At 43.8% G+C, this 22,301-nt stretch overlaps 1 protein-coding gene across 3 annotated transcripts in view; it reads right to left on the bottom strand.

Annotated features, from left to right (window-relative positions):
* Nucleotides 1–22,301, bottom strand: part of nkain4 (sodium/potassium transporting ATPase interacting 4) — a 46,559-nt gene that overhangs the window by 21,605 nt on the left and 2,653 nt on the right. For all 3 annotated transcript variants that reach the window (XM_034589919.1, XM_034589917.1, XM_034589920.1), the window contains exons 2-3: nucleotides 4,806–4,943; nucleotides 3,510–3,590 (exon numbers count right to left, since the gene is read on the bottom strand). In XM_034589919.1, the coding sequence (XP_034445810.1) occupies nucleotides 3,510–3,590; nucleotides 4,806–4,943 (219 nt within the window). The remainder of the gene's footprint in view (nucleotides 1–3,509; nucleotides 3,591–4,805; nucleotides 4,944–22,301) is intronic.

Genomic DNA, 22,301 nt, shown 5'->3' with positions numbered 1-22,301 from the left:
ATGTTGATTTCTGGGAGAATAATTAATGAGTTTAGTTTAGTGACCACAACATACTGAGACTGTCTGGACCGAAATAAATTTAACATATTGTATCCTCATTTCTATGCAAATACACAATAAACTATACAAAACTGAACTCAGAACCACGAATCCCAACATCATGCTGGTAAAAGTCCGGGATCCCCAAAGTCATTGGCTATGTGTTCCTCACAGGCTTAACAGTCATCAGGTTTGTTTGGAACTACTTCCTGGTGAAAAAAGAATTCCTATAAAAACTGTTGACTGGTGGTTTCAGCAAAAACAATGTTGCTACTTTTAAAAAGCAACCACACGTTTTTTGGGAGCCAGTATTTTATTCATGCAACTGTTGTACAACCTGCCGCTGTTCAATTTGCACACAGCCACATGAGCCCGTAAACACAGAAATATAGACGCTCGCACCAATCAATACCCGAATACAGCAATCTAACCCTGCATCTGCCCCTCAGTGACAAGACATGCATTATTAACAGAGCCAAGTGCTGTCAGGAAGCATCTCTGATTCCTATCAACCGCTGCTCACACGTACATATATATCAACAGCACCTACATAAAAACACTGGTCGCAACAACTTCCACAACAGGGAAGATACGCAACACGAGTCATGAACAATATCAACATAAAGCTGCTGAGTGTAACACACCTCTCTCTCTCTCTCTCTCTCTGTCTCTAGTTTCCCTCTCTGTTGTTCTCCAGCACAGTCACAAAAACAAAGTCGGCTGAAGGTCAATAGGTAGGAGACTAATGACTTGACTGATGCCATTGATTGAGCCCGCGAGCCGGGGGAAACCATCTCTGCTCAAGCTGTGGCACAACGGCAGCAGTTGATATCGAGGCTTTCGAGGCAACTTACTGTCAGGAGTGTTATTGTTATGCTCCCGTGCGTCCGAAAGCCCGAATCAATGTTGGATTCAAGGTTACTCTCCTGATGTTGCTCAAACTACTTTGTTCAACAAAATTCAATGCGTGTTTGGACAGAAATCCTGTTACTGGAATCACTGGAGACGATGAGGTATTAAACATCAAATGATTCGAATCTTACTTCTGTGATTCATTGTTTCTGAAACACAGAGATAACTTGTGTTTGTGCGATCACACTGGGGAGTGAACCCGAGTGGCCAACTGGATGTTTTAGACTCTTCCGTTGAGTCTCATATTTACTTAGATTTCATAAAGATGCACATGCAGGGTGGTGGCATATTGATCCAGGAGCTGGAGGGGCTGAGCTCAACCGAGAGAGGAAGATAAATCTAAAAACTTCATCAACTCCGCCAAAGAGATCATTTATTATTTATTTGTTTGTTAATTGGAAGAATTTTGCATCGATTTCCGTAAAAATTTTGAGGAGGGGTGAGTCGTGACACAAGGAATAACTCATTAGGTTTGGGGGCAGATCTGGAATCAGAGGGCAGATCAACGAATTTCTTCTTTCTTTAACATTGAGAGATAAGTAGCTTTTCAACATTTTCATAGATTTTTCTGAGAATAATCCAAGTATCTAGATGAATACAATTTAGGGGACTGATGTTCATACCACAAGAGAGAAGAGAAATATTGTTTTGATTTAGAGCCAAAGCTTAACCAATTGGGGATTATGAAGAGTCTTATTTCATTTTCAAAATAAAGGAAAGAGGATTTTTTCATGTTCAGGTAGGTTACATTTGTGTCTCTGTGTGCACAGTGTGAGTGTGAATGAATAAAAAGAGAAGTGGTGAAAGATTAAAAGTGTTTAAAACAGTGCAGAGTAGCAGGGGTCCGTCTGTCAGTCTGACTCGCACTGTGGGGGAGGGGATAAGGGATATCAATGGGAGGTGACAGAGCATGTGGCATATGACTCTGACAACCCTGAACATTGAGGGGCTTGTCACACACACACACACACACACACACACACACACACACACACACACACACACACACACACACACACACACACACACACACACACACACACACACACACACACACACACACACACACACACACACACACACACACACGCAAACATGCAGAAAAACACACACACACACCGTTCATACACATATAAATAAAAACACACCCTCCAGTGCTCGGCTGTCAACATCGGTCAAGGCAACATAGACTCTGGTTTAAAATAAAATGTGTTGGGGGGTCCTCTCAGAAAGTGTTGCATCAAGTCTGGTCATGCATGTGTGCATGGGGCTTGTGTGTGTGTGTGTGTGTGTGTGGGCACTCCATTAGCCAGCTCTCCTCCTGGCCACCATATGCAGAGCTGGGAGTCCAGGCTGGCTCCATCTGTCAGGTTAATGCCCAGTCTCAGCCCCGAGCAGCTGGCCCCTACAAGCCTCATTATTCTAGCAGGAACCACGCAGGAGCACACAGCTACACACACACAGCTACACACACACACACACACTCACAGTGGACTCATGTAGACATACGCGTTGAGAGACAGACACACTTGATGGAGCCAAGATCTATCACACAACGACAAAGTCACCGGAGCTTGGGAAGGTGTTTCTGAAATTAATTTTGCCTGTCCGAGGTGGAGCTGTCAGAGGACTGTTGCCAACATGAATTCATTATTGTCAGTGGTCTGATTCGCAACCGGGCAAGACACCCATCAATAACTAGAGAGGCTGGGGATGGGAGGGGGGAGGGGGGTTGTAGGGAGGAGACAGGAGAAGAGAGAGTGATGACAGGAAAAAGACGAGATATGGAACTCGCAAAATATCTGGAATAAATTAAAAAGAACATCAAAAGGATCAGGAAGATGTGGAGAAATGCTGTGAGAAGACAGGTTGACAGGAGGAGGGAGACGGAGAGGTGACAACCCGAACACTTCTCTTTGTCTGGATAAATACACGCTTAATCTGCACTTAGGAGCCACAGGGAGTCCAGAAGATTTAAAAGTGTTTGTGTGTGTGTGTGTGTGTGAGCCTGATGGTTTGGAGTGGGGATTTTTCCTCTCTATTCACCTATTAAGCCTCCACTTGAAACTTGGCAGGGAGGAAACAGCCCCCCCACTGCTAAGGTCAGTAAATGCACCACACAGATAATTTAAAAGAACATGGTGCAGATCCCTAAAAGTTCACTGTTGGATTCAAACTACATGCGTGTGTCACACATTCATGAATTTAAGAAATTTGAGAATAATAATATCTCCCCTAATGTTGGTGTAAGAGAGATATTTGTGAGCAGTCACTTTAAAGGAGATGGTTTTTAACACCGCACAATTGCCATTTGTACGACTTTTCATGCAGAGAAATAAGTACAATCATATGAACGTCTTCCAGAAGAGACGTGAAAATGTGTTCATCATTATCTACATAGAATTATTATTATTGGTGGTATTTTACATACCAGCACTTATAGAAGTGTTCATTTAACCATAAATCGCTATCAAGGGCAAAAGCAGACAAAGCTGTTGACGTTGGCTGAGAGATGAATGACGGAGGATTCAGAGAACACAGCGGAGGGAGGGTCTCACCTTGGACAGGCCTCCGACGTCCAGGTAGAAGCAGATGATGAAGACATTCCAGGCGACCCACAGAGCGGCCCATACTGTGTACTGCAGGAGCAAAGACACACACAGATTAGCTCCATGGAAACTCGATGAGCTGAACAGAACAGGACGTGACAACTGTTGAAAAACGTGGTGGGCTTAATGAAAGAGCCCCTCAACCAAGGTGTCCTCCTACACACACACACATATTCTGACACACACGTGAATGAATACACACCTACACACAAACACACACACTTAAGTTTGTATGTAAGACCTCATTGTCTTCAAAAAGGGGCCGGTAAGTTCAGCAAGTCTCTTTATGGCCTGAGGGAGCTGCAGGTTTATAGGCGGCAGAAGTTCACGACTCAAGCGTTTACAAAATTGTACAGTGAGACAGTCGACTGTTGACAGACACTCAGTGGTAGAGAGGTATTCACTGTCAGAGAGAGACAGAGAGAGAGTCATCATTGTGGAGGTTGTGAAATCCTCCGACTCCCGATGAACTGTGTGTTTAAGATGTCAGAGGAAGAGCGGAGGGAAAATCAGCACCTTCGCAAAAACATACATGTTGAATCACGAAACCGCTGAACTTGCCCTCTCACCAATTTTCCACTTGACATGAGACAATAGCTCCACTTTCCCTCCTCCCCTCAATCCCTGCTTCCTCTGCTCCTTCATCCTGTGTGGCTCCCATTTATTCTCCTCCGCCTCCCCTGTCTCTCTTTATTCACTCTCCCTTCCTCTGTATCTCTTTCTCGCTTCCCCCAGTCTTTTCCTGTCATTAACATCACCATCTGCGCTTCCGCTAATGCAGCTCAAAATAGGCCTTTAATGCCTCAGATGAATGTTATGGTGTCAAATAAAAACTGAAGTGCGTAAAAAGCACACCGGAGATTCATGGCGGCGCTTTCTAACAAAAAGCAGCGGAGCAACTTGTGGCACGTGCTTTTTCAACGTGTTTTCAGAGAACGACCTTCTCCGTCCAGCAAGTTGAAGCTGAGTATAAATCTGATGAGCTCCTTAGCCGGCCCACCCCTTTTTAATTAGCCCTAATTACCACGGGATTTGAGTGATTTAAGGGTGTCGCATAATGCTCCAGAGATTGCAGCACAATTTGCAATTAGCGAGGAAAGTCAACAACAGTCTACGAGCACGAGCGCAGGCGCAGGACTAATGCAAAGTGATGTGACCCTGCTTAACAGAAACCGCGAGGAAAAGGATTATGTGACTGCGCCAGGTTTTCACTCAAGCTGCCAGTCGTCGGCGAGGTGTACTCACCACCACAATGTAGCGCGGCCGGTACTGGATGGTGCCGAAGAGGCCGAGGATGACGATGATGATGTGGACGAAGTTGGCGAGGATGGGGGCCCATTGGTAGCCCAGGAAGTCAAAGACCTGTCTCTCCAAAGCCAGCAACTGAAGGGAGAGAGAGAGGGAGAAAAAAGGAAAAACAAATGTCATCAGGTTCATATGTTCTGGAAGAAAAAGTGCCCTCCTGCTGTGACAGTGAAACCGAGCAACATGGTGCGGGTTGTATAAGCCAAACACGGCAGCATACTAAATAAACTCTGGCAACATGTCCATGCACTGTTAATAGTTTATTGAAGACAATGTACCTCGCAGCAACTACCCAACAATCCAACAATGAGGAAATTGTCATGCGCAGCCCTGACGACAGCATCGCCTAGAGGCGAAGACTAAAAAGTTTTAGAGAACAAACAATGACAGATTTATCGATTCGTCTCCCGCTGAGCAGAGGAGACGGTCACTGTTTCCAACCGTCCTGCCAGTGGCCTCCAGGAATAATAATGTTCTGGGAACGTGGCGGGAGGTGAGAGCCCTGCTTCATAACACCACCGCAGAGAGCTTAGACGCTTATTAAAATATTTGCTTGCAAACAACCTGCACGTGTACAAGCAAAGTTAAACCCTGTGCAATGAAAAGAGGAATTTCACTGTTTTCTCATTACAGACTCACCCGTCCTAATCTTACATATTTACCAATATAGTTATTTTTACATAGAGAAGATTGACACATTCACGAAGTAGTTTTTTATTGAATAATTGAAAAATTTACCCTTTAAGGCTACAATAATATTTTATTTTTGTTACGTTTACACCTGGCATCAATAATACTTTTATGGATTACGGTTTTCAAGTCGCTACAACAGAGATGTTTGCAGCCCTGATTCATATTAATAACTCCAGGCCTTTGTTTAAGTCCCGACTGAGACTTAAAGAAAGAACGCAACATGTATCACAAGGTTTGTTAATCATAACTGTCAGTAACAGTTCCACCTTGTTGTAAGTGCAGGTAAAGAAATCCTTGGTCTTACTTTTAACCTTTGCTGTTTCTTATTCGTAGAATCTTCTGCAACTACAAAGTGGACAATCTGCTTCCTATTCACAACGGCACGCCGCATGACCAGTGTATGTGAATATAAAAGAGTCATGCGATTTGCCTTTTCAGGTGCATTAGCATGGAGAGAGATTCATTAATGATATGCAGATAAAACACTTGTTGTCTGGACTGAGAATTAACCTACATCTGGGAGTCCCTATTTGCATCGACCCAATTAGCATTCCATTTGGGGCAAAATACAGGGACGGGTGTGAACCATTTAATTAAAATTCCTTTGCCAGTCCAATTCCATTTTATTCAATTCCCAGTGTGTGTGTGTGTGTGTGTTTCCTGCGAGCAATGATGTGTTTTGTTGTGCTTCGACATGTCATTTCCAGCCAAGCGCTTGAAGATGGATGAGGGAAGGGGGAATCTTGTCTCTGCTGCAATGATAGGAACGCACCAATGAGCACACACACACACACACACACACACACACACACACACACACACACACACACACACACACACACACACACACACACACACACACACACACACACACACACACACACACACACACACACACACACACACACACACACACACACACACACACACACACACACACACACACCAAATGCTCGATACACAGTGATGGCTCCTCTTCCAAATGTAATGGATATGTTACCAGGAACCCGATGAGACATAGTGACAGGCAGGGGAGGGTGATGATCAAATCCCGAGTGATAATTAAAAATGAACACACTCTCACGTGGAGGGCGGTAACTCCACAGACAGGGTGTGAAGCGACAGAGGGCGTGGTGAGTGAACTGCCACCTGCACCGAACATGATCGGACTAAGGTCGAAGAGAGAGACTGTCAGTCAGAAAAAACTAATCTAGCAACGGCAGGAAAAGAAAATTAAGATGGATGGAGAGAATATAATGAAAATGGAGACATGAGAGAAAATCACAGATGGAGTATGTGTACAACGACTGAGCTTCCCTCTCCCTCTTAATAACCTCTGTCTGCCCCCTGGACGGAGAAGGGGCTGGAGGGAATGAATAACATCACGAGTCGTCTGGGTCAATGTTTGAGAGCTCAATAACACTCCTGCAGGAGGATGTCAGCAAAGATGGCGCACAGCAGGCCTGCAGTTCAACTGGTCGAGAACAGGTCTGTCCCGAAGACTAACATTTTAAATCACTTTCATAGAACTCATAATGGTTTCCTACATAAATTGTCTGTTGCAGTTCAATGCTGTCTGCCAATATTTATAGATAGATAACCACAACTAGGGTGAAGAAACAAGTTAAACCTTGTGGCAAAATGGTTTTACAACAGCGGAACACCGGGTCCCACTCCTGTCAACGAAGAAGAGAAATCTGAGGCTGCAGTTGTCACAGACTCAGCGGGACTGGGACAACAAAGACTGGTCTGAAGAATCTGGATTTCTGCTGAGGCTGCAGATGGTATGATCCCAACCTGTCTTGTGTCAATCCACACAAGGTAGGTTGGGTCCAGGCTGCTTGGTGGTGGCACAGTGTGGCAAATGTTTTCTCGGCACACTTTGGGCGCCTTAATACCAATACAAGCGTACAACATTTTTTCTTACAGATGAAATATGATCATCAATTCAGATGCAAAGCTGGAACGACGAGATTCTATAGTATAATTGTTAAGACAAACGGAGATAATAAAATGTGAGAGTGAAAACTAAAAAGAACCCATTATACTGCATAGATATGGTCTTGTCAAGTCAAGGTCTGACAAACTGTGGATCCCTCCACACGATTACAGAAAACAGATAGGATGGCATTTATCTCCTTGTGCTGATAGAGACAGATAGTGGACCTGCGAGCTTAGAATGTCCTCTGATAAACCTGGTGGGAATAAAAGACATCTGATGGCTCTGCAAAATCTGTTAAACAGCCTTTATTCCATTTGGCTGGATAAATGTAAACAGCCTCTGGGGCTTTGGTAATTTTTACACTGCGAAAATGAAAAGCCTGAAAGAATTCAGTCACTTTACAAAATTACTTTACATATTTCAACTATTTTGCATGTTTTTTAATAAAATTTTAATTTAGGTTTATTGTTTCAAATTTAAAATGTTTTCAGACAACAGAAACACACACTATATCCTCTGGACCCTTTCAGCCACTCTCAGCCATATTGTCATGTTAATGTGCATTAACCCTCATCCATCCAACTACACATACATTAGATCACTTGATACATTCATTATACATGGCCGTCGACCCATTCCAAAGATTTCCACCATTTGTTGAATTAGAGACGTGTATAGGCTTGAGGGACGTGTGTGTGTGTGTGTGTGTGTGTGTGTGCGCGCGCGTGCATTCTTTCCTTTGGGATGCTGCAGTGAGCCTATCACGTTCGCTGCTAACTCAATAATCCGCAGAGATGACAACAATCAATCAAGCACAGAAAGGTCTCTGCCCACCCTGGACACACACACACACACAACGTCACATAAAGCCATCTTGGACAATTAGCCAACAATTCATAGGGAGCGGGTTACTGCAGAGTGGGGTAGAATTTAATAAAAAGATACCAACGCTCTTCCAGGAATAGTGATCCGGCTACATAACGGCCTGTAAAAGCCTCCCGCTGACCTCCTGCCAGCACAAGTGGCTCCCAACGCGGTGACGGAATCTCTCAGTGTGTATTTTGGTTTTCGGATGTGTACATGTGGAGAAGCATGTTGCCCACACATACCACTCCCACCATAAATACTTAGCAATTAGGGGGTTGAGAACGGCAGCAGGAGGCAACAACCTCCTCTTGCACCTCCACTACTGCCCGTCCTCTATCATTCTCTCTATTTCTAGAGTTTTAGTTTCTACCAATTATTCAATCCTTCAGCCACGTGATAACAGAGTATTAACAGAGATCATAGACCTACATGTAAATCCTGCCGCGTCTGTTAGAGGACCTCAGCTTCTGTACGTTCACTCAGTTCTTTGAGGTGTGGACAAATGAGCGAACCCACAGAGCAATGAAGAACACACAAGGGGACACGGCCTTACAACATAAATCCTGCTTTCCTTAATAGGAATATCAAAGCCCCACAACATTTCAATCATCACCACCTTCTTATACACGCCACGAAGAAAAGAGATACAAGATAAAAGAGTGACGAGAGGATCAGAGCCAACGTTTCTGAGAGAAAAACGACGTTTGATCCGCATCGTCCGAGAGGAGCTAATTAAGATGTGTGTGTGTGTGTGTATGCGCAAGATAAGTGGCTGAAATGCATGGCCACAGCATCTAAAAGGGATTTCAAACACAGACTGAGCTTAGTGATATGCATCCACAGCAATATGTTTTTGTTTGAAAACTGTTTTAAAAATCCAGATGAGTAAACAACATCAAGATGCCGAGACTCAGAAGCAGAGAATTCACAGATTTAACAAATGTAGGTAAAAAGACTAAAAGGTATTTCCTGGTGTTTCAAAAGTCATAAACACGCAAACAATGGGTCAACAATAGGTCATAGCCTAAGAGACAACACAAGGAAAAACATGAGTAAGAACAGTAGATCGAGTACTCTATTTAAAAGGGTCAACTGGCATGGACACACAGGGCTAAGAAATGAGCAGGCATCATAGACTGTATATAAAGAAGGGGCACATCACTACTTCCTCCTAGAAAGGAAACCCAACTATCATGGGTACGAGAGCTGCCATCTTTAACATTTGGAGCCAGAGTCTGTGCAGTTGACTTTTTAAGTCTGGTCCCATCCAATAACATGGAGGAGGCCAGATTTATGACCTATACTTCAGCCACCAGGTGGTGATTGAGACGCTTTGGCTTCACTTTAGCGGAGCCATCAGGACTTTGTTTTCCTTCATAAAAGGGAGACGTGATAAAAGCTTGATTAATAAGTGGTCAGTTGATAAGACCCAATCAAGAAGAGAGAGTGTGTGTATGTGTAATTCTTATCGTAGCATTATATCCAAAGATTTATTAATGTCCCAGAGTTTCCAAACTAAAACAGTGTCTCATAAAGCTTCCACTTTGGGGGCTCGAAACAGGCATGAAGGCAAAAGTGATGTTTTAAAAGTAACGTACTGAGGATGTAGACACAGAGGTGCTAGGTCACGCATAGTGAGATGTTAGGTGTGAAAATGTGGGTGGGGGGGGGGGGGGACCAGACGACGCTCCCCCAGAGACAGAGGACAGACTTGACTGGTGACTCTCTCAGCTCGCCACCGTCGCCTCCGGATACTATAAATCACATCAGCGTTCCTCTCTCTGTGTCCTCTGTGAAATGTCCTTTGATAACATGTTACTGAATGTGTCATCCGGATCGGCGGATTCGAAAAGCAGGTGTGTGTGTGTGTGTGTGTGTGTGTGTGTGTGTGTGTGTGTGTTTGTATGACTTCAGGCAGCATGAGTCAGTCTCCCCTGTGTTCAAGCATATCATTCTGACTCACACAGTTGAGCATAAGGACGAAATTGAGGAGTGCCAGCAGATGTGAGCGGTGAATTACGGAGAGTTACCACATTATCTCCTGCGCTTTATCTCAGTGTCTTTCGCTAATGCGTTGTTTTTATTTAGACGTACGAAGCATTAGCCAATGAGCTGAGCCAGACAGAGCGATAGGATTCAGACGGGCAATTTGTCTGCACTATCCCAATTACCACTTCTGTTTCATACGGATTTCACCATCTTATCGAGAGGGAGAGAGACTTTCCTGCCTGTCTGGAGTCACTGGAAAAAAGACAAGCCAGAACAAAGCATGACACAGCGTCTGATTAACACTTTGTCACTGTCTTCATGTAGTTTTCCCATTCATCATCATAGACATTATCTAGTGCTAAGTCTAGTTGTGAGCGCTTGCATAGCTCTGTAAATCAGGTTCAAATGCCCCAAGTGGAAGGCAACACAAACCGGACACAAAGATCATTAACAAAATAGAAAATAATAACAAATATGGTTTGTTTTCATTGACTTTGTAATTTTTGCGTGAATAACATGATAATTTTATCCCTAAACACAACAAAGATGTTGCCAAAGCCTAACAGTCCCTTAAACTCAAATCAAGCTAGAGAAAATTGCTTGTAAATACCAGTTCCCTAAAGACGACAGAGTTTTTTTCATCAAGATCTCTGCATTGATTCCTTAGAAAACAGCTAAAATGTTTTTTAAACAGTTGTCTCGCTATGTTAAAGACAAAAATAAAATCCTGGATCTGCCCTCTGATCCGGATCCGCTCCAAAATGTTATTGGTTCTTTCCTGACCCATACCACATCCAAAATCCATTCATTTGTCTTTGTGTATATATTGCTTTATCTTCTATATTATAATACAACATTTTGGATCTGTTTTGGAGACTATAGCTGTGATTTTATGTGCCATGCTTTTACCCTGGCTTGTCTTCACCCTGTGACTCCCAGCAGTACTTCTCAAAAACTTTCTCCAATCCAATTTTTCACCTCTCGTCTGAGTTAAGTTATTATACCCTGGTGCCTGCCTGATCCGAGTGTAACTAATGGTGCCAATCTCAATATGTGTGTGTGTGTGTGTGTGAGTACATTGAGAGTTGGATAGATAGATAGCCCGTGGTGGTGCCTGGTCGACCGCAGCTGAGACAGGGATTAAAAGGTAGGGTGCCTGTAGTAAAGCCACTTTCTTCTTCGCTGTTTGAAATATGGTCCGCACAGTGGAACTCACAGCAGCTACTCCCCTTTGTACTTCATCACTTGTTTTAGGTGGTGGTGCTAAAGAGACGCAGAGTGCCGAGCTCCCTGTACTGCGGCTCTTGATTTCTTTGAGACGTGCCTGCTGAAAGCCGAGATGCTTTTAGTGCTAATAACATGCTAATCTCTCATTGCTATTGGGAACACACAACAAACAAATCCGTCCCACTGAAAGAAACATAAGCCATCGCTTTGAACTGAGTCTCCCTCTGGAAAACTGCAGTACTTCTTTCACTTCTGTGGTCGGCTCTACTGTAACGTTCTCTCTGATAGTTTCTCACTCTAAGATGATGTTGTGAACATCTCCTGGTCTGCAGTCCAAACATTTTCAGTGTGGGCCAATATTTGGTCCAATATATACTCTCCAAACAAATTCAGAGTCCTGGTCTGACTGACCTTCTTAGTGGTTAAAGTTACAGATCTATAAGACACTCTGATCTCCTTTTTATCTCTCCATCTGCTACCCAGTTTCCTCATCCCACATCTCATCTGCTTTTTGTATTTCACTTTGCGTTTCCCTGTCGACTTGCTTTACTTTCAGATCATTTTCAAGCCCTCTGGAAAATCCTTCAGATGGACATTACACGTGATTTCCTTTAGAGCAAAACCAGAATTCAAACAAAAACCTAAAACAATGAATTAAAGGAGATAATAATAATTTTAATTTGGGCTAGTATTAGGTTTACATGCTCTAATGTTCAGAAAACACATCTCTTTCCTCTTACTGTCCATTGCTGCAGCTCCTCTTTTCAGCCTCTGTCTGAAACACTTGGTTTTAGCTCCTGTCTCTTTAAGGCCCCCCTCCTGATAAAGCTTAGTCTGCTCTGATTGGCCAGCTTGCCCATTCTGTTGTGATTGGGCAACCACGTCCAACAAGTGACAGAAATGTCAGACTCACCCTTCTCTCGCTTTACCTGGCTTCTTTAAGGGGCACACCAGACTGGCTGCTATGGGCAAGCATTTTGCAAATGGTGGAAATATAAGTGTCGGCTGTACGATTGATGAAGTGTTGCAGGAGCAGTTTTTTTGTGTAAGGGAGGACCTCTATTTACTAAAGATTTTAGGCTTTTCAACTTCATCAACTCGACTCAAAAGTGAAGAGATCTGTCGTTGTGGGGCTAAACCTGCATGGATGCTTTTGCCACTAAGCGCTTTGCTACCAAGCTTTTGCAATTAGCCCCTCAACTAGAAATAATTCACATGAATGCCTGTCTGCATTAAACTCTGAACACTGCAGTGTGAAAAGATAACACATTTTTAATCTGTGAGAGAAACAACATTAATTGGTTTTACTTTGATAGTATCACTAAAAAGGCCAGAGGCCCTTTTTCACCCATGGACATTTTGACAGGTAACAGCAGCTTCGTTGGAGACAGGGTCCTGGTTCACTGTCTCACTGTCATGGCCGACTGGGTCACCATATTATTAGCAACACCTTTCTATTCTATTATGATATGTTCAAGTGTTCGCTGTGGAAAGGCTACCGAGCACCAATATATTGACACGAGGCAGACAGTGAAATAAAGAATAGAGGGAGGTGGTTTTTGATTTTTACTCTGCACAATATCGTCAGTGTGTATGTGAAGTAAATATGATTGGCATTCCCCGTTAAGTAGATCAATAAGTGTTTCATAGTTGAGCTATGATTAGGCTTTACCCCTGTAAGACTTTGTTTAACAAGTGTTAATTAGAGCACAAAGATCAGAGGGACCACATCCACAAATTCCCTCTAAGTGTCAGTGTGTGTGTGTGTGTGTGTGTGTGTGTGTGTGTGTGTGTGTGTGTGTGTGTGTGTGTGTGTGTGTGTGCTCCATCAGCTTCTTGTGTGTGATTATAGACGCACTGGTTTCTGAGCAGCGCTGGTTGTTTCACATGAGACATCTCTGTGTTTCTATTTTTTTCCCCTTCTTCTCACTGAAGTTTGAAATCCACGGGAGATCCATCAGGATTTAGGAACATCTGAATAAGAGTCTGTTGACAGTTGGTGGGCTGTTGCGACACTGTCAGTCAAATCTGATCAAACCACCCACACAGCCCTAATAAATCTGTTTTATTCAGTTTTAATGGGGCAAAGTCCCAATAAAACAGATTAGCCGAGTGAGTTTATGAGCGATCAACTTTTAATGAATAATAAAAGAGGTTTTTTTTTTTTTTCGTTAATTGTTGCATGTTTAGTCATGATTATTTAACATTATAGAGGCATATTTTAAATTTCATGCCACATTTTTAGGGGCTTTAAAGGGATAGTTCACTGAAAAATGAAAAACGTAGCGATGCGAACGTGCACTCCGGGGGTGCCCTTGGGCGAGAGTGTGTGCGGTTTTCCAGTGTGTCAGTTAGAACGTGAAGGCGCCTCCCAGGACGATATCAGAGGACTTATATGTTTAAAACACAGTGTAAATGACGCTGTTTCGAGTTGAATTTGAACGTCTGGGCTTGCGGACACTTGGATGACGCCACACGAGCAATATGAAGGCGTTTTATTTTATTTTCTGTTGTTTTATTACGTCTGAAGAAGGGGTTCCATTTCCTTAAATTGTATTGGATTTGGCTGCAACACCGTTCTCCTAAAGTGTTTTGTGGACTCAAACACTCCATCGGCATAGTGGTGAGTCAATAATGAGTGAATTTTCATTTTTCGGTGAACTATCCCTTTTCATTTGGTTTATATAGCCACAGGGAATCTTTAGATAAAAAATGTAAAGGTCCCATATTATAGAATGTAAGATTTTCATGTTTTTTTTTAGCAGATCTTTTTAAAAATGTATCAAAATGCTCAGTCCACAGAGAAATGCATACAGTCCATATTCATTGCCTTTAAACAAAAAAAACGTATAGGCCACTCCTGCTCCTGGTAAACCACTCGATATGTTCCACTCTTTCTGTGCCAGCTGCCTTATCACCCACCTCCCTGATGTCCCCAAATGTCTCACATTTTGCAGCTATGTACGCTTACTGACACAGCATTGGCTCCTCCAGGAGGTGGAGCAGCCAATGAGAGTAAGCTGGAGACGTGGGAGCTCCGCCGCTCCAGCATCACACCTGGAACGAGACCAAAGACTTCTGTTTACAGACGAGAGGCAGCGATACCTCTCTTCTGATCGGCTGTTCCAGCTTCAGCTCCGCAGAGAAGCCTCAGACAGGAGATGTAAAATATGAGACCTTTTAACAGTTATCCCACATCTGCCAGTGTCTGCTGTCTGCTTTCGTTCTCACAGTGAGAACAGTCTGCATAAAAGTGGCCAAGCAGCATTTAGAGGATTTAAGCACATAAGTCAAGCAGCTGACATCGATGGTGAAGCGAGGTTCACCGCGATATGACCCAAATTTGTTCACCGTGACAGCAAACATCCTTCCCCACATGGCTGGTATCTCTCGTAAGACGCTTATTCTGCTCCCTCCCTCTTCTTCGCTTTATCTCTCTTCCTCCTCCTCGCCGTCAGCCAAACACTTCTTTAAAGTTTATCTGGTGGCAGCAATGTTTGGATTATTAGAAGCTATTTGGTCTTTACTGCATCTACTTGAGGATGGATGCAGCAGCAGCAGCAGCAGCAGCAGCAGCGGGTGTTATGATTTCAGCCTCAACCCAAAGAGATGAATGTCACTTGTGCAGTTTTGTCTCCTTGTTTCTTGTTGCATGGGCGTCACATAGCAAACCAGAGATGCAGCAGACTGAATCACTCTTAACAAAGAATATCAGGTAACATTAACAAACGTTCAGTAACAGAGATACAAAGGAACACACACATGAGCTGATTTCAGCAAGGATATTTCCCTGAAACTTTCCATAGGGAATGTATGTGAGAACGGAAATGTCCGAGTCACTTGTTCCAGACACTTTCTAGGAATGTTTCCTGCCTGCCTCCTGGTAAAGTGTCCAGAAAATGTCAGAGTGACTCTATTTTGGTATAAAGGAAGAAAATGGAAATTTGCAGCGAGCGAGCGGCCGTGTTGAAGATGTTTCTAACTTGCGACGGAGGCAATATTAGAAGAATATATCTCAGGAAGAAAGAGAGAAGTCATACACATAGAAGACTCTGACAAACATGTCAACTATGAAGAGACAACGAGATTCAAGAGATTTGGATTCTTGTATACAAATCTCCATATTGTATTTTGCATTCGTCATATGCAAAGTCAAACACCTACAAGTTCAATGCCTGAAAATCGCTATACACACACACAAGTGGTGAAGTTTAAATCCTCTCTCCACTTCGGTCCCACCGTGTCCCAGATAGAACAGAAAGCTGTTTGGGTTTCACCCCAATTAACAAGCGATTTAGCTGCGATAGGAAATTCTCTTCAGGAGTAAACAGTCAAGAAACAGCTGTCAGCAGTTTACACCTTCCAGCTCTGCTTTCCATAATCATTTTCTTTTCATCATAATACCATCACTCTTTATCTTTCAAGCACCAGTGAAGAAAGTTAAACTTTGTTCATCCCAAGGCCGAGCAGTGCCGTTAAATCCAATCATGCTGCACTAGTTTCACACACTCATAGACATAATTTCCCTAAATATGCCTGTTTTTTCTCTTTTTTATCAAAATCCAGGAATTACTCCGGGGGAAAACTGAAAATGTTGAAAAATCGCACAATGTTAAACAAAGTGATAAGGAAAAAATCCTAAATCCGCTCCCTGATTAGTATCCTCACCGAAATCTAATTGCTTCTTCGGAGACCCATATCAAAAAAGAAAACACCAACAAACAGGGGTGAAAACTTATCCTCCTTGGTGGAGGCAATTAGAGCAAAAACATCCGTGAGGTCATCAGCCTCTTGTAAAACAAGGACTAAATGCCAAAAAACTGTGGGGAGGATTTTAGTGAGATGAATACGCTTTGCAGTCATTCGACAGATCTGTCAAGATAGTCATTCCAGCTGTGGTGCTCCCGAAGCAATTTATTCGACGCCACACTATAACAAATGACAGCGCTGGAAACGCTGGAATGGAAAGAGAGAAATGGGCTTGCAAATAGTTCTAGTTTTATCTCCATTACGGCTTAATATTGCAGTGTCATTGATGCAGAACATGCGCGCACACACACACACACACACACACAGAGAGAGACAGACCTACTCACACAGGCACACACACTCAATTCTGCCAGCCCAAGGTTTTCTGCTATAACCACATAATTAATGGTCTGTTAAATTGAAGACATTAAAATGGAGAATAGTAGTAAAAATGGCCACCGGGGGAAAAGAGGGGATGATTTTTCCAAGAGCACACGTAGTATTATGAACCAACATGCACACAGCGAACGCCAGGGAAGGTCAGGAAACAACAGCAAGGTCGTCACCTCTTCTCAATTAGCACAAAACCTGGCTGTTCTCATCTCTGCTTAACAAGAGATAAACCTTGAAAATAAACTGATTCCAAATAAAGCTTGGACTCAAGTAAAACACAACCCGGCTGCATCGGACTAATTGTTGCGTTGCATTTTGGGCGGGTCGTTTCTGTGGTGAGGTTAAAGGCTATGTATGTGAGCAGGGCTATCTTTAGAGTGACAGTTGTCCTGAGAGCGAGATGTTAACTGAGCCCCGTGTTCTGTTGCAGCCCAACCCCGAGGTCATCTACCAGCACTCACCTCAGCACGCTAACTCAGATTTGCGTCATACTTTCCAATGTTTCCCTTTGACAGGTTGGTTTTTATTCCCTGCAGACTCTTCAGTATCTTATAGTATACGTAAAGGTTTCCGTGGTAACGGTGCACCAGAAAGAGGGAGGGAGATAGAAAGAAAATGAAAGAGGGGGGGGGGGGAAGAGAAAAGCTAAACACAGAGATCTCAGGTCTCTAGAGTCATGCTCATAATTGGCCCGGAGTGAGAGGTCGAACCCCACGCCCATCCCCCCCGTTACTCTGTCTATTTCTCTGCACCTTTCGATTTGCATTTCCCCCCCCCAAATCTCCAGTGGCTCTGGCCTCGCTGATAAATCGGTTGGTGATCAATAATTCAAACATATTCCAACCTGAGATCCCAGCAGGGGGAGAAAATGGAGGAGAGGATTTCCCCCGTTCCAAAGAAAAAAATGGGATTGGGAGATGACACAGAGCATTGTTGTGTTTCCACAAAGGATACACGTTGTGGGTGGAGCATGAACACTCATTGCACATTCAAGCTGTGCTTCTCATCCCAGTGTACCCAGGATGCATCAGGCTCTCAGGTGAGATGATGACACACTGGGGGGTGGTGGGGGGGGACTCCAAAACTCTTAGCTTTGAGTGGGAATGTATTATACAGTCACCTTGCCTTGTGACCTACAACACACACGTTGTTGCAGCCTGTTGTTCAATCGTCTTCACGTTGATGGCGCTGGCACTTGCGGCGAAGGCCAGACAGGGTCCACTCTTCTGTGGATAAGGGGCCGTTCAAGCATAGCAATCAACACAGTCTAGGTCGAGACCACAATCAGCCTGGAACAGCGGGGGTCCATCTGACAGCACACACACACACACACACACACACACACCTAATTGTGGCAACCTGCATGACCTTCAAAAGGAAAATGGAGAAGAATCCAACAAAGACAGCATGAGACGGGGTTAAAACCTTACATTACTGCAGCCTCTTCAGCCAATGATCACATACTGTTAGAACCCTCTGCGCTCCACCTCCCATTTTCACAGCGTCTCTGCAAGAAGAGATGTTCCAATACAAATACCAGCATCAGAAATGCATCCAATACAGCTGAAAATACCATGTCAGGCATCGGCAAATCATACGCAAATCTACGTACTGATCCAAAAACCTTGACTTTAAAGTATATTCCTTTCAATGAAATAAAACTGCAATTTTCTTTTCCAGGAAATCAATTCTGGTGGTTTCTGGTAGTGTAGCGTTAGACAGAGGAAGCTTAAATGACAGCAATATTTCACGCAGGATACTCCCAAGTGTAAATTGGCAAAGTGAACTAAAGACTTCAGTTTTGAGGGGGGGACACTAGTGTTAGCTAATTATAACATGAGCGATCTCATGGAGCATTTAAAGATCCATCACACAAAAGAGCACAAGGAAGTTCACCAAGCAAACTTTGGAAACCGTATTCAAAGGAGGCGATTAACCGTCAAATCATTCCTTCTTCATCAATTTTTTTAAATGAACTGGTTTCAGATTAGTACTCTGAGTTGGCCAATATGCAAAGTGTTAAAATTATATTTAAACACCTAACAAACAAACCCTTCTGTAAAAAGGCACAGGAAACTAAAACATTCATTTCCTTGAAAGAAGTGGATTCTGTGTGTTGCCCTAAAGAGCCGAGTCCTGCAGTCAAATCAGTGGTCGACTGATTTCTACCATTAACACAACAGCTTGTAATCAGTGGTCTTGTAGTTTTAATTGCCTGAAAAGCAACTTGTAATGAACAAATCTAACCAGGTCCTAATGACTTGCATCATTTCTGTCAGTGATCGTGTCCTCGCATGTTCTAAACCGCTGAACCATTTCAGGTTTATCAGGCTTACTAACGAAGTGCCTTGGGACCCTGGAGTATTATATGTGACTTACAAACTAGGACACGAGAAGGCTAGTATCAATTCACCATAAATATCATTGCTTTATTGTCCATTGAATCCTTACTTGGACTTGAATTGTGATTAATTTGTCTCTACTGCAGTAAGAGTAGTCTTTGTTAGTCTGACTCACCGGATGGAGACTGTGGGTATAACCCTGCTTCTGGGCGTATGTTTCACACAGCATTCTGCTCTCTATCTGCTGCTGGTCTGTAACCATTTTCAAAATCCTCTTAGCCACAGGAAACAATGAGAGCAACCTCCGAGCAAGCAACTTACACGCTGAAAATGGCATGAAGACAAATATTTGGATTGTGAAATCACACAGTCGACATGTTCCTTTTTGTGGCCTTTTCTTTGTGGGAAATTACCCATTTCATCCACTGTGTTCCTACGTGAAACTGTTCCACAACAACAAGTTCCCTGTTGGTTTAGTGTTGCTCAGTCGTGATTGTTAGTTTGTGAGTTGAGATTTTTCCGCAATTTCAGAATGATAATGCTTGGAAGACCACTCTCTAATACTGACACAGGGCTGCAGAGATGCATTTGGCAATACAAGACTCTGGTGGTGGTGCTGACCCAAGTTGGCTCACTTATGTTAGTAATGATGGGGGGTGTTGGTATCATATAGGTCAAAAAGTCCAAGATACAGAGTTTCTGTATCACTTAGTTACACAAGAGAAGAACATACTGTGTTAGAAAGTCACTGCTTTTGTTGTTTTGTTATTTCATCAGATATGTTTATGTGATAGTTTGAGCTAGAGTTCACTCTGGGCTAAAGAAACCCAGAAACCCTGACCCCAGTCCACATCACTGTGTATAACCTGTATGTTAACAGTGATAATAAAAGCCCTGAGCCCTGGTACAGCTCCATTTAAATCTTCATTCTCAAGTAAGAAACAACAACAACAACAACAACATAAGTGTTGGCATCTGCTGGGATTTGGTGAATACACCTTGTTCATGGGGAGCCCGTCTCTGCGCAGCGTACTGTGTGTGACACACACATTTTGTTTCTGCATGGATAATTCAAATAGGGATGCTATCTTACTCTGCCACCATCTGTACGAGCCAAAGCAAATAGTGGGGGGGAAAAATGTGTTTCTGCTCCCAACGATATGAATCACTGTCCAGAGAGGCTCTATGAAAACTTAATAGCAGGCTCAGAGAGGCGAAGAAGAAACGGAAAGGAACAGAGATAAAAGAGCTGTGACCATCCACTCTATTCTCGCCGGCCTCTCGCTTCCACCGGTGACAGGGAAATACAGTTTAATCGTACTCGACTCCATGCTCACAAAGACACTATAAAGAAGTCAGACACATACACTGAACAAAGAACCCACATAAGCTGTAAATAAACACACATCTGTAGCATCTGTATAGCCGGCGAAATTTAAACCTTCCAGCTCGTGCCAAGAACAGATTTCCTGTTAGTTACCAGGTTTTGATGCATCACCTCTGGAACGGGCGAGACAGGACAGGATTATACTTTAGCAGTAACTCACACACCCATGTCTGACAGAGTACAATGTTTTATTACCATGCAATTTGCCTCAGCGGCAGTAATGACTCTTAATTACAGCTGTACGATGCATTCATATCAAAGCTGTGGGCCAAGACCTTGTGTGTGTGCGCCGAGGTGTAGAGCTGCTTTCAGACAAGCACTGAACTCCGGATAATCTCCTAAAATTATCTGGAAGGGTCAGTTGGACAGGAAGTCAGTCCTCGCCGGACATTTTCCGGACATTTTCCAACATGTCTGACCCGGACAATCTCCTCCTGCGTCCAGAAAATGCCTGGACCATATTGTGCGGACATTATCCGGAGTTCCTGTTTGAAAACAGCTTATGGGTGTATGTCACCACACATGCACACGTAGTATGTTGCGGTTGGAGCGACAGGATGTTGATATGACATCCAGCCTCCCTACGCTCATGCATATTTCAATGTTAGAGCTTCTATACAGCAAATATTAATAGTGCTGTGGAGAAAAACAGCCCAAATCCTTTGTAACTTGTGGGAGATGACGTGATGCCTGCCAAGGGATAATGTCGTGCCTTCAGGATGAGGCGCTCTGCCTATCTGCTATAACTTTCTTGGAAGCACTTTGGTTGAACCCGATCTTCTCCTCTGAAGCATACGCTACAAAGTTAGTTTATTCTCTAGCTATGTCATCAAAAGAGTAGAGGAAAAGTGGGCCGGCTGATGCAAGATATTCCACACGTACATTCTCACTGTGCTGGGGGGTACGTCGGGCTGTTATAATCACCCTCTGACGAAGGTGAAACTTTCAGTTCTCTCCTCTGTCTGTACCAGGGGTCACCAAATTGTCAGCCCTTCATCCAGTCATTGGCTGCGACAGCACGGGCACCTTTAACTTCTCTTTCTTTCAGCTCATTCCTTCTTTTCTCTCATCTCGCCAGAGGCCGACAGAGCTGAACTTCCACCCAAAGGCTATAATCTGTACCCACCACTATACCTACTAATCTATAGGTCGCAGAATGTGCAGCTGCGTCTGTGGGTGTGTCTGCGTGTGAGAAGACGGGTCCATGAAACAGTGTCTGTGTCTCTGTGTGAGGTCGTCAGCGCTGCCGGTGCAGTAACAGCCAGACATTTTCCGGGTCAATGTTCAGCTCTGAGCTCATTACCCTTGTTCAGTGTGATAATGTGAGTGTGCGTGTGACCGTCTGCCCTTTCCTGATAAACCACCGTGACCCATGAAGAGGCCTCGTGCATCAATCACCTACTGTCCACGGAGCCGCATTAACCACCAGCTCCATTAAGGACCACGTCCCTCCTCGTGGCCGCTCAATGACAATCACGATATGTCTGGACGGGGTCCCAGATCTGACTGATTGAAACGCAGCCACGCCGGGTCAGCGTGAGGTCGACACCTCAAACAACCCACTCATTGCGAGGAGTGGGTTTGCTTGTGTCCCCAAGTACAAACAAATCATTAGACAGACGGGGCTCCCTGCCAACGCTCGCCGCTCTCTGGGGCTGACCGGCTTTTTTTCTGACAACCATCCAGCTCTACTGTCTGGAATAGTTAGGCCGCCGAGGGAAGAGGCAACTGAGGCGATTCAATCAATACCGGCTCATTATCTGTTGCCTTCTGTCCCACAGAGAGGAGTCTCCCCGCCCGGCCTGTTGATGAAGAAAGCGCACCACAATTCAATTAGGGGATGGCCG

Source organism: Hippoglossus hippoglossus, chromosome 7 (genome assembly GCF_009819705.1).
Source record: "Hippoglossus hippoglossus isolate fHipHip1 chromosome 7, fHipHip1.pri, whole genome shotgun sequence".
Lineage (NCBI taxonomy): Eukaryota > Metazoa > Chordata > Actinopteri > Pleuronectiformes > Pleuronectidae > Hippoglossus > Hippoglossus hippoglossus.
This window is presented reverse-complemented; position numbering and strand designations above follow the sequence as displayed.